Source organism: Lepisma saccharinum, chromosome 9 (genome assembly GCF_977018435.1).
Source record: "Lepisma saccharinum chromosome 9, izLepSacc3.1, whole genome shotgun sequence".
NCBI lineage: Eukaryota > Metazoa > Arthropoda > Insecta > Zygentoma > Lepismatidae > Lepisma > Lepisma saccharinum.
Window position 1 is genome coordinate 31,687,528 of NC_139237.1, and position 13,506 is coordinate 31,701,033.

A 13,506-nucleotide genomic window follows, 5' to 3' on the forward strand; every position below is an offset into this window, starting at 1 on the left:
TCCTCAAATTCACCTGGTTCCACTCCAAAGACCAAGTGACCTTCGTCGATGTGGACATCCACATTGCGGGAGACCACTTGGAAACATCCATACATATCAAACCAACCAACCACCTCCAGTATCTCCACTACTCCAGCTCACACCCCTACCACACCAAAAAAGCCATCCCATTTTCCCTTGCCCTCAGAGGCCAGCGCCTCAACTCATCCCCCTCATCCCGCCAAAACTACAACCTACGCCTGCACCAAGCCCTAACCAACCGTGGCTACCCCTCCACCCTCATCAACAAACAAATCACTAGAGCTAACTCCCACAACCGCACCAAACAACCCAAAACCAACCCTCCAACTCTGATCACCCAATACCACCCTCACATTACGAAAATCAGACATACCCTCCACTCCCTCCTCCCCATCCTGCACAGTGATCCCGAGAATAGAGACATCTTTCGGGAAAAACCTAGGGTCGTCTTCCGTCGCCCCCCCAACCTCCAAAACATCTTGGTCCGAAACACCCCCACCCCTTCCGCACCCCTTCCCCCAGCCCACAGGTGCAACAAACCCAGATGCAAGACCTGCCCCATACTCATCACCTCCCCCACCCTCCTGATCCCTACAGCGGCAGGTGAGTTCACCCTTCACCCTAAGGGCACCTGCCACTCATCCAATCTAATTTACACCCTCATCTGTCAAATCTGCGGCAACTTCTACCTAGGCGAAACCTCCACCCCCTTGAATCTAAGGATAAATAATCACCGTTCCTCCACCCAAAACTCCGATTTCACAGTTGCCATCCACACCAACAGCCATAACACCACCTTCAATAACTGCTTCCATGTTGCCATCATCCACCTTTTACCCCCCCGCTCTGACACATCTTTCCGCAGGCGATGGGAAAGGGCCTATATAGCAGGCATGCACGCCACTATACCCCCCGGACTCAACCTAGCCAACCAGTAACTCTTTCCTCTCCTCCCCGAAACTACCCACCCACCTTACAGTAAACACTGGCTAAAGTATTTCGTGTTTCCTTTCAACTGTTTCTGGCAACACTGACCGTAGAGACGCTACGGTCAGTATTCTGTGCCTCTACTCACAGTGTCGTCGATCTTTTATCTACCTTCTTGAAAATGCGACTCAGATCGCGAAATATTGAATTATTTCTATTCGTGTGGTAAGTGTTTACTGTCTCCTTCATTATTTGTATATATATATATATATATATATATATATATATATATATATATATATATATATATATATATATATTAATTTTGCTGTTGATTATAGGCTGTTTAGAATAGGAACAAAAATAAGTAAACGACGAAAGTAAGGGATAGAGTGAATGCATAAATGGTATTTGAGGTCCCCTGGACATTAAATTGTAAACTCTATTGATGCCGTAAATATTCATTGAATTGTTATATTCCAGGGAAATTAAGATATTGAACCTATTGTACTGATAAGTCGCTGTTCTTATTTTTTTACAAAGGAAAACTATTCTTGAATAAAACCTTGTTAAAATTGAGTACAATTTTTAATCAATCAAAGAGTAGACTTAGTTATTATTGTTTTGCAAAATAGCCGTTGACGTAGAATAATCTAGGGCGAAAGTGATAATTTATCTGGGTTGTTTTGGGCGTACGTAATTTTCTTGGGAGGGGGAACTAGACGATTCCCCCACTTCTCAATAAGATTGCATTAACCCGGATTGTTGCACTCGGCGATTTGAGTTCTTTGTCTCCTGGAGCAAGCCAAAAATCGATCCACGTAGTTCAGGGTAGTATATTGGGCTGGGCGAAATAATAACACTAAGGTAGCAGCTTCCATAACATCATATGCTTCAATATTGTATTTAGAGAATTTTGATATCTGGTAGCAGTGGTATATGCAAAATTGAAGCGTAACAAATAATATGATAGTATTCGCCACAACCCTTTATTAAAAATAAGCCAATCACCAATGGTGACAAAGTTCTCATTTGTGTTCATCAACCTAATGGAGTTGTCAGAAACAATCTGTTAAGAGTCTTATGCTCCTCAGAGATCGATTGGGTCGAAAGATACTTATGTAAAGTTTGTGAAATGCCACCACTTGTGATTTGATCTACAACATGAGTTTATCTCGTGATTAACAAAAAAAAAAAAAGAAAAAAAAAGGTACATATTATCCAGTGCAATGCATAAGATAGTATTTAGTGTCAAATAAGTGAATATATTAAAATTACACACTCCTATGATCAAACATTTAATTAAAAGGTACAGTTAATATGCAATTGATTACAGTTCTATTCTCACTAACCTGGAAAGTCATTTGTGCTGTAAATATAAGTTTGTCACACTCAAAAAGGCCTCGTGTGGTGTACAAGAAGACAGAGTAAGAAATGCAGTCAATTAAATTCAAAACCCTAGCTGTCACTGCTTCTGCTGGGTCAGCTTTTTCAATGGCCTTTTGGAAAACAACACTAAATGCCTGGAAAATATAATTAAAAGCTATTTCACAGTGTGATACAATTAATTTTTATTTTACATGGATAATGACTTCAGCAATGAAGGTTAATATAGTGGAAACTTGATTTTATGTTTTTCAGTCATCAGTGTGGAGAAACAAAATGTGGGAAAATCTGTTACTTTGTAGCTTTATTAGGATCATAAAGATTAAATGTAAAATGCAGGAAAATATAAAATATGAGAATGTAAAATCAAAGTTTCACTGTACAGTTTGACTTCAGAAAGAAAAGCACAGCAGATATATTTGATTGATTGATTTATTTATTTATTTGGTGTTTTAAGTCCACTTTATGCACAGTAAGGCTAATCGGGACTGGACCTAGAGTTTAAGAGGGATCCGAACCACTATGTGCCTCCACCGGGTATCGAACCTGGGATCCCTTAATTACAAGGCGACAAGGCTACTACTGTGCCATCAGGGAGGCCTCAGATATATTTGACTTTTAAAATATAATGTAATTATAAGACAGGTTAATCAGTCTACACTGAGTGTAGACATTGGTTTATTGGTAAAATTACTGATAATTTTACCAATTTAATATATCTGTAGCCTGTAATTTAGAGGCCTGATTCTGGTATCGTTTGTCTGTTGCTCTAAAGTACTCATTCATTCTCTCCTAGATGGTTCCACCAATATATACTAGTGCCAAAATACAAAAATCTTGGAAAATATGTCAATTATGCGCATCTTTGCCAGCCCCTACCTCAACTGTTCAAACAACAGCCTTGCCACCCTTGTGACTTAAACTAGTGACATTAGCACCACTGCTTCCATGCCAGGATTTCCAATATGGTGGTGGGTCAGTATAGCAGTGTTGTTTACAATTGCATTCTACATCATATACGTACACTTGCATTGTTAATTTTCTCCACAAAATATATTTTCTGTCTTTCAAATTCCTGTCCTATTTTTAAAAATGCAGTTTTATCAAAGCAAAAAATATTGCAGTGACCTAGTCATAAAGACTAATTAAAGATGTTAAGAGTCACTAATGTTTTTCATTCAATTTTATATCACATCGATAGAATTTCCATTATTGTTACAGTAAATTTTACATTGGTACTTCATTGGTACTGGAAAAAACTTTATATTTGATCATCCTTATTAAGCAACAACAAATTCATGACCATGTCACTGAAGATTCAAGGTTTGAGTCTTGTCTGACATGGTAAAAAGGAAAAAAAAAAAAAAAAGATAAAGTTCCACGTGCATATAGTATCGGGCCATGAAGGCACATTTAGGGGATGTGGGGTAGGGCTCCACATGTTCTCGATCTCGACTATTTTGGAGGTGATGTGACCAGCACCATGCTTGGGCCACCTTTATCAGTCAGGGTTGTCCCCAGGTACGATTGATTTTAAACTGGGTGAGTTTCAGAGCTGCTTTATGTGGGGATAAGACTGGAAAAAATCTGAACTTAGATCTCCCAACCTGGAAATTGAACCCAGGTCACCTGTGGGGCACTAGACCATCTGACATGGATTCTTTTATTAATTTAATCTATCGTTCATCCCCATTATTGTACAAAAACCATGAAAAATAAGAAAAATTAAAACCAAGTAATAATATTAACATACCTTTAGTGAAAACTGGTATATGGGGTTGATCTTATGCAAGTCATTCAAGATGAAATAGAGAAGAGAAGCTCGTGCCGCAGCTGGTCTGTATAATTCTCTGGCTTCATCAATTTTCATGGAAGTCATTTTAGCTTCAGCCACTTTCTCTTGAATTTCAGCTGCTGTCTTCTTTGTGGTCTCCAAGTTCTCTACGAGGGCTGTATCTCCCAAAATATCTCCACCAGCAGAGGACAATCTACATAGCAGGTCATCTTCTAATGTCTTTAGCACTATCTTAAAGTCATTCTGCTGTTTGGTCAACTCAGCCTGTAATATAATATTACATATAAGGAGAAATACAGAAATCAGAATCATGCAATGTCAAAAACAACTAGCTAATTCCATGGTGCAACATTCCTTTGAGTGCCAGCTAAGCACTATGGTTGAGGCATCGAGTCCCATCAATCCTCTTTTCTGGCTTTCAAGTCTGGAGCCTATTATTTCTTTTTAGGTAGATCCTCAATTGTTCTCCAGTGTTGGGTAAACACCAACATTTTGGGTACTTCTACCAGGAATTGAACCTTGGATTAATTTGGTTAGGGATGTAATGACACCAAACAAATAAAAGAATTGCATATTTTTGAGAAAGCAAATAATGCAACAGATTAAAATTTATATTATTGTTTGAAAAAATAAAAGTACATAATATTTTCTTAAATGTTACTGTCTTTGGTGTATTACTGATTGTAAATGATTGGGAGTTGTCTGTGTTTATGGATTGCCATAGCAACAAATGATAACGAGAAACATGAAAAATAGGCTGTTTTATAATACTGAATTAAATTTTGTACATTTGTTTAAGGCTAAACTAAATCTTGTTCACACTACTCCACCATTGATCCTTGTAAAATTAGTTGATATCCACTAAATATATATGTAAGAAAGTTATTGTCATTCTGCAGCTTCATAGACAGCATGATCTTAAGTTATAATATAAATTGTGGTAGATCCTGTAACTACAGACTTGAAGACTCGTATTTGAATCACGGGTGTAGGACAGTTTGCCACCGGACGTTTTGCCACCAAATTCGAAAAAGCAGACATTTTGCCACCGATTGCTTCATGATGAAGGACAGTTTGCCACCGGCCAATCACACTTCATCATGTTACACCATTCACCTCTGACCTTTTCCCTTTCACTTCCGACAGTATAAATAGCTGGTCCCTTCTTATGTAGATATCCAGCTGAAATTACAAATTATAATATAAATGTTATAATTACGTTCTTTTTTTATCCATTTCAGACGATGAATAAATGTTATGAGAATAATGTTAAAAGAATAATAACCTAACCTAACCCTTCTATCTGGAAATCCATTTCTGGAATACTTAAGGACAAAGCTGTTGTTGGAAACCACTATAATACAAGCGGAAAGAGGTTTTCCTCCAAGGAAGAGAGTAAAGTGGTTCAGGAAAAGCTTTCATTGTAACGAAAACATGTTGTTAAATTTAATTGTGACAAGTAAGCTGCATTACGCTTTCATTTTTCATTTTCATTTTTAGAAATATAAATGTAACAACAAATAAAATTCAAATTTGGGTTGTGCTTCATGAATACATTGCACATTCATTGTGGGATAATATTGGTTAGTTACAAGTCTGCTGTCTTGGTGGCAAAATGTCCGCCGCTTTTTCGAATTTGGTGGCAGAACGTCCAGTGGCAAAAAATCCAGTGGCAAACTATCCGGGCCCCTTTGAATCACACTTGTAGGAAGATACTGTTGACAAAATTATGTTAACAGAAATGAATATTATATTGTAACTAAGCCATATCCTTGTCAATAGCCATATCCTTATCAATTAGGTTTACCACTCTTTTGCAAAAGCAACTTCTCTGACTTTTCCAGATTTTGCAGGATTTAAAAAGGTGTCACTTTCTCCACCCAATTTTGTCATACATTAGTGGCAATTGTAAAGTCTGCACAAATCATAGGTCTCCTTGAAAGTGACTTCAGAAATATTTTGATGATTGAATTAATTTAAACTTTCCACAACTGACGTTACTGATACATTGGAATGAACTGGTTAAGGGGCGATGTCACTAGCGCTGGTTACTCCTATCCTTTTGCATTGAAAATATATAGGAAAGGGATAAACGTTACAGTGACAGCAGTTAGGAAATGAAATAGTGAGGGGTATCACAGATCAATGTAAAATATTAGATTCTAGTGAATATTTAGATATTTTACTACTATTTACAGATGACGGATTAATTAAGAAATAATGTAATAAAATGAGGTATTTTTTTAGGAAACGCATAACAAATTGAAGGCTTTGAAACATGTGCAATTAGAGCCAATATTTATGTTCTTCCTAAAGGTTTGCATAACCACTTCCTCTAGATGCAAAATAATCTAACACAGTTATTTTTAGTGGTTTTATTTATTTTATCTGTGACATACGCAAGCTATGACAGAGAAATGAAGTGGATAATAGAGGCAGCACAGGAAAATGGATACAAATCAGGGGATATAATTTACATCATAAGAAGAACAGAGAAGAAAATGGAAAAATAGAGAAACAATTAAGAAAAAGAAGAAATAATGATGCACAGGAAGAGAAGAAGTATGTGAGTGTGACATTCACAAAAAGATGGAGAAAAAGATAAGAAACATTTATGCAAAGCATGAACTAAGAGCAGCTTTGAAGCCACCAAAGAGCATCGAGAAATGGTTTAATGAACACAAAGGAGAGAGGAGAGTGATGAATTGGCAACGGCAGGGGTGTATGAAGTAGAATGTGGTGGATGTACAAGCAAGTACATAGGAGAGACATGGAGAAGCATCAACGAGAGAATTAAAGAACATAGGAGAGACATTAAAGAGGAAGATCCAAGAACAGCATTGAGTGAGCATATGTTGACATATAGGCACAGGATTAAGAAAGTACAAATGAAGGAGAAGAGGGAAAATGAAATGGAGAGAAAAGTGGCAGAGACAAAGCACATATGTATAAACAGGGGAGAGAAAATGTACAAAAACGAAGGGGAAATTGGAATGAAATGAGTGGAATTAATAAAAAAAAGCATGTGGAAAGCAAGTTGGTTAAGTTTCCTGAGCCACCTCCAATTTCCTGCACAAAAATGGAAGATTTCAACTTGCCAGATGAGTTAAAGGAGAAAGGGAAGGTCAGTGCCACCAGAAGGAGGAGGGGAGGAAAGACAAGAAGAGTAAGTTACAGGATGGAGGGGAGAGGGAGAAACAACCAGCTATGACACATGCAAAGTGGAAAAACCAGTTTACCTAGGAGGAAATAAGGACACAAGTTATTCATTTCTTAGGAGTGTAGACTGACTAGCGATGTGAGGTTGTGTTGTTGTATGTAAATTTTGGTGTAGCTTCAAAAAGTTCTGGGAAACCAGAACGAAACGTCGCAGATAAAATAAAATAAAAACCACTAAAAATAACTGTGAGTCATTCCATGCCAAATCAACACAGATATGTGCAATTTTTAACCTGACCATCTCCGATTTTCATGAAATTTGGGGAGTTGAAATTATGCATAGAACTTAGTAACTATGAAAATTTTTAGTCTCGTGCGTCTTGTAATTGTTAAATTATTCAAGGTCAAAGTTTGCAGAAATTGCCTTTTTTGAGCCCGCTTAGCTATACTAAATCTGCTGTAACTCCGCCAATATTTTGCCTAGGAAGCTCAAATAAAGCTTATTGTACAGGTAATTGAATAAGCTTTCCAGTGATATATAACAAGCCTACCTTAAGATAAAAATATAATTTTGTCACGTGACCTTGACTTTGACCTTGAATATCTCAAAACATGTCATCACCAAAAATCGTGAAAAAAATATATTTGGTCCCTCATACCATACTCTAAAACATACCAAAAAATCATTCTGGGACTGCAATGGGATCAGAAGATACAAAATAATATGTGTAACTATGTGATTGATAAAAGCCCCATTACATGAACTATGAAGAGTCAAATGTCCCTTAACACTCCCTACAAAATGTGAAGGAGTTATCCTGGGTATAATTGGTCATGAAAGAAATAGGTTAGGCACAGGGAGATCCCTAGCCGTGTGTGTCAAGCGCAGATATTGTTGACCACCATATTGAATTCAACGCAAAAATTTCAAAGGAAAGGGGGTGATTTGATATATCAAATCAGGCTAGAATTTCACGAGAAATGAAGTGACGAAAGTTTATCCAACATATATTTAACCAGCAAAAATTTATTACTGCATGCTTGTAACCATTTTCTCCTTTTCGAGGTGTTAAAAACAAAGCATTGGAATGCTCCTAACGTGTTAGGAACTCATCGAGATCACGCTGACATCTTGGGAGAGAAAGAAGTATACGCACCATTGCATATGATTTTAATCAGCTACATTCACCAAATAGTTGAATAGTGAAGAATATTGGGAAAAGTATCTCAAACAATTACGTGACACTTGCTTTGGAATGAAAAATTCTACAGTGATGAGGCTAATTTTTATGTTCACGGTGAAGTTAATAAAAATAATATGCAATACCCGCGATTTGCTCAGTCAAATGGTTGTTGCTGGTAAGCTAATTATGTGGTATAATGTATGGCGAACGGAAATGGTTGGTCCATATTCAACAACGGAACCTTACATGGTGAGGGCTTCTTGGATTTGTTAAGTGAACAGGTTTTTTCACCCTTGCTTACGGGATATGGCACATTTCCAGAGTTTTGAAACAGGACAGAGTGTGACCACACTATGTGGACATTTTCGCAATTTCTTCATGGTAATTTTCTAGGTAGATTGATGGGCACACGGGGATCTATTAAAAGGCCTGCACATTCCCCAGATCTAACATCTTAGGAGGACTTTTACCTTCAGAAACATTTGAAGAGAATGGTGCATGCACTAAAAGTCCCTGATATTGACCATCTCAGAGAAGGCATAGTTGCTACTTGCGATGTTGTTGCACATGCTACATTGCCAAATGTTCTATGCGAGTGTGAGAGACGTCAACGAGTGTGCTCACAGGAACATTGACAACATTTTAATGTGCATAAATCGTAAGTGAAAGATATGTGTATAACTTTTTGCTGGCATAAGATACGTTGGAAAATCCTTCGTCACTTCATTTCTCGTGAAATTCTAGCCTCATTTGATATATCACATCACCCCCTTTCCTTTGAAATTTTTGCGTTGAATTCAATATGGTGGTCAACAATATGCCGGACCTGCGCTTGACACACACGGCTAGGGATCTCCCTGTGCCTAACCTATTTCTTTCATGACCAATTATACCCAGGATAACTCCTTCACATTTTGTAGGGAGTGTTAAGGGACATTTGACTCTTCATAGTTCATGTAATGGGGCTTTTATCAGTCACATAGTTACACATATTATTTTGTATCTTCTGATCCCATTGCAGTCCCAGAATGATTTTTTGATATGTTTTATAGTATGGAATGAGGGACCAAATATATTTTTTTCACGATTTTTGGTGATGACATGTTTTGAGATATTCAAGGTCAAAGTCAAGGTCACGTGACAAAATTATATTTTTATCCAAAGGTGGGCTTGTTATATATCACTGGAAAGCTTATTCAATTCCCTGTACAATAAGCTTTATTTGAGCTTCCTAGGCTAAATAGGAGTGGAGTTACAGCAGATTTAGTATAGCTAAGCGGGCTCAAAAAAGGCAATTTATGCTAACTTTGACCTTGAATAATTTAACAATTACAAGATGCACGAAACTAAAAATTTTTATACTTACTAAGTTCCATGCATAGTTTCAATTCCCCAAATTTCATGAAAATCGGAGATGGTCAGGTCAAAGGCTGTGTTGATTTCGCATGGAATGACTCCTGTGTTGGATTATTTTGCATTAGTCAATAATAAAAAAAAATATATGAAGGTATCTTACATGGTGAAAACTGATCGTAGAAGATTATTGTTTGTTATTGTGACAGCAGTTAGAAAACAAACTACTGATGTCTATTGTATATCATTGTAAATACAATATTGATGTTCCTATAGTAAATTGTTGATGTGTTTCTTGAAAAACTACCCAATCTTCTTACGCTATTTCTTCACTAACCCCTTATCTGTGAGGAATGAGTAAAATATCCAGGTATTCTCCAAAATCTAGTCTTTATACTGATGTATGATACACATCATCTGTTTCCTAACTTCTGTTACTGTAATAGAAGTCACACCTTCACAATCAGTTTGCAATGTCGAAGCATAGGCTTCACAGCATGACAGTTTGATTGAAAACATACATCCGGGACACTGGCTCTGGTGATGTTATGATAAGCCAGTCCATTCCTACTGATTCAGCTTAATCTTGGTTTTTGGTTGATTTGATTTGATTTGATTTATTTTACTTTGCTTTTTGTGCCACATTTGTCTAATTTGCAAAGATGGGAATGAGTGATGATATGATGGAATTGATGAATGGACACTCACAAACATCCATGCCCAGGCCAGGATTCGAACCCGGGACCCCTGGCATCGTAGTACGATGTGCTAACCACTCCACCACAGGGGCCATCTGGTTTTTGGTTGAGAAAAGGCAATTATTAATTCTAATATCTGAAACTATTCATTATTCTTTGTAACCTATCTGTGGAGGTTGGTCCATGAAGAATTGCTTGGACCACAATCTCACCCATAATATACAGGTCCAATATACCAGAAGGTGGCTGTTCAAATTCTGTTCCCACTTTCATTTGATAGATTTGTAAATGGTGAGTGTAGATCTGCAAAAGACAGTGTACTTGATTTATTATGTTCACACACACACCAACATTTCAGAAACTGGTTCTGTCTTCATTCAGGGTAGAGTATTGTGTTATGTTGCCATGTGCAGGTAGTTGCTGAACACAGGATGTCAACATGAGTAGTAATGCCTAGGAGAATTATTTAGCGACAGGCAAGTCTCCACTTGTCTAGTAGCCTGGGCAGGAAGACCTGCTTTGAAGGTATGGATCTGAGTGCATGAAGTCAAATGAAATGAAATTAGTGAAGAAAACAGAATGTCGGGAGGATTATTTTTAGCAGTGGCCAAGGCTACATCATATCAGAGTTGTCCAGGGTTGACACTAGAGTGGTCAACATAAAATTATTTGTTCAATCCCCTCCAGTGTTGCTTACATGCAACAGTCAAACCCTGAATGGTTGTGGGTACATGGTTCTCGTAGTGTGTGCTACACTGTTCGTCAATTGCACATTGACTGGCCAAAGCAGGGCAGGAGATGCCTCCTCAAGATAACATGGGAAGTTAGTGTTCTATATGTATGCAACTAAACTGTGTAAAATATCTCTGGTATATTTGGCATTTTGGAGTGATAGTGTAAAAAATATATACATAGTGTATTTGGAATATTTGGTGTTTTAAGTAATATCCCTTCAAACACCCAATATCCTAAACACATTTTATACAGATTACTCATATACCTATAGAATGTTAACTTCCCACACCACCTTAAGGAGACATGTCCAAGCTCTGCTTTGGTTACTCAATGTACAATTGAGGAACACCATAGCAAGTTTCCTTGGAAAATAATATTACAGAAATACATGAGACCCTCCCTCCTCCCTCATCTACTTAATGATTGGCTTTCCAAGTGGCAAATAACATGGATTACCCATACCTAGTAAAATGGTTGCGCTGAGTGCAATATCAATTCAACCCAGAGGAAGAGAAGGGGAATTTTTATTGGCGAGTCCCCTCCTCTCCTGCACCCCCTACTTAACAATCAACTTTCTAAGTGGCAAACAACATGGATTGTTTACCCTAGATAATAAAGAGTTAATATGAGTGCAGTGAATGCAACATCCAATTGCCCTAAGAGGGAGGCTAAGTAAAAAATAATGTTTACATCTTTTACACATTGGTATTTTTTAGGGCTGAGCCGATACCACTTTCAACTGATACCAACGCCGATACTCCTACCGATTCCAACACTGATACTTGAAAATTGCAATAATTAAAATTTGTTCAAAATATTGATCAATATTGGTGTGTACATATTCTTCTCCAATTTTATGCATCGATCTAACAAGAAATTTACTTTAATATATTCAAGAATTACATTAGAATATTGAAATATATTTATTTATTTATTCAAATTTCAGATACAGCACTTGTAAGCCATTTTACACTGAAAATTCTAATAAATCAACAAGAACAAGTCAAGATGGTTTTAGGTAAAAACAAAAAGGGATACATATAAGCAGGTAAGACATAAACAAGGAAACAAACAAAAGATTTACATATTCGTTTTTAGAGAATATCAGAAAATACTTTCAGGGCCAAAAATGTCGATGTTTGTAGGTAGTTTATTATAGAACTGTGGCAGCCTGTGGATCAGAGAGCGCTGCATAAGGGAAAGCCTAGCAGTAGAGTTGTGGGACAATTCAGTGTTTCGATTCGATGGAGAGAGAACTGTGAAGTGGAATTCTGTAAGCAGAAATTCAGATCTTAATTTTCCATTGATGATTTTATAGAAAAATTTCATATCAGCCATATCGCATCGGGTCTGCAATAACTGGATGTTCAAAGAGGTCATGATGTCAGGTTTCTGAAGATGCCGCAGAGAAGGAATTCTATGAGGAACAATGGCAGTAAAGAAGCCGAGGATGGAATCCATGCTAGAAAGATTTGTATTGGAAGCCATGGCCCAGACTGGAGGGCAGTATTCGAGAATCAGAGAAATGAATGACTTGAAAAACAGGCTAAGAGAAGTTGGAGAATCAATTTCAGTGAATCTGTAGAGGCGGCTTAAGAGGCGCATTGCACTTTTAGTTGTAGCTGTGATGTGTTCCTTAAAATTCAGTTTTTCATCTATGATAACACCTAGATCTTTTTGGGTCGCAACTGTGGTAATATAATTGTTTTCAGGAACATAATGAGAATGTATCTTGTTCTTTTTTAAAGAGACTGTGAGGGGGGAACATTTCTGCAGGTTAAGTTGTAGATTCCACTGCTTACACCATGTGTAATCACAAAATATAGTTTTCCAAAATTGGTGGAATAAAAAAGAAAGTTTAAATTTTGCATAATTTCCAGGATAATTAGACTCCGCCAAAGGATTACGCGATACTTTTGCAGACCCCGTGAAAGACCAAAATGCCAGAAAAGTATCGACTGGTATCGGTCAATGAATTTCAACCAATACATTCCGATACAGATACATCGGAATCAGTATTGGCTCAGCCCTAGTATTTTTATTTTATAATTTATACTTCATTTAGCAAATAAGTTTCCAAATTTGATGCCTAAATGTCAAGGTCCAGTTTTGAACATTACTCAGATTGAACAAGTGAGGATGTTGATTACGTTAGAAGAGAAATGCATTTTGATGCAAGATAAATAACACAGATGACACACAAATCGAAACATTTTGTAAACACTTATTGCATCATCAGAGAAAGAAA

General features: G+C 37.2%; 1 protein-coding gene across 2 annotated transcripts in view; it reads right to left on the reverse strand.

The window, feature by feature from the left end:
- Dhc93AB (Dynein heavy chain at 93AB) overlaps positions 1-13,506 on the reverse strand; it is a 584,738-nt gene that overhangs the window by 94,373 nt on the left and 476,859 nt on the right. For both annotated transcript variants that reach the window (XM_083127975.1, XM_083127974.1), the window contains 2 exons: positions 4,088-4,393; positions 2,301-2,471 (listed from right to left, as the gene is read on the reverse strand). In XM_083127975.1, the coding sequence (XP_082984101.1) occupies positions 2,301-2,471; positions 4,088-4,393 (477 nt within the window). The remainder of the gene's footprint in view (positions 1-2,300; positions 2,472-4,087; positions 4,394-13,506) is intronic.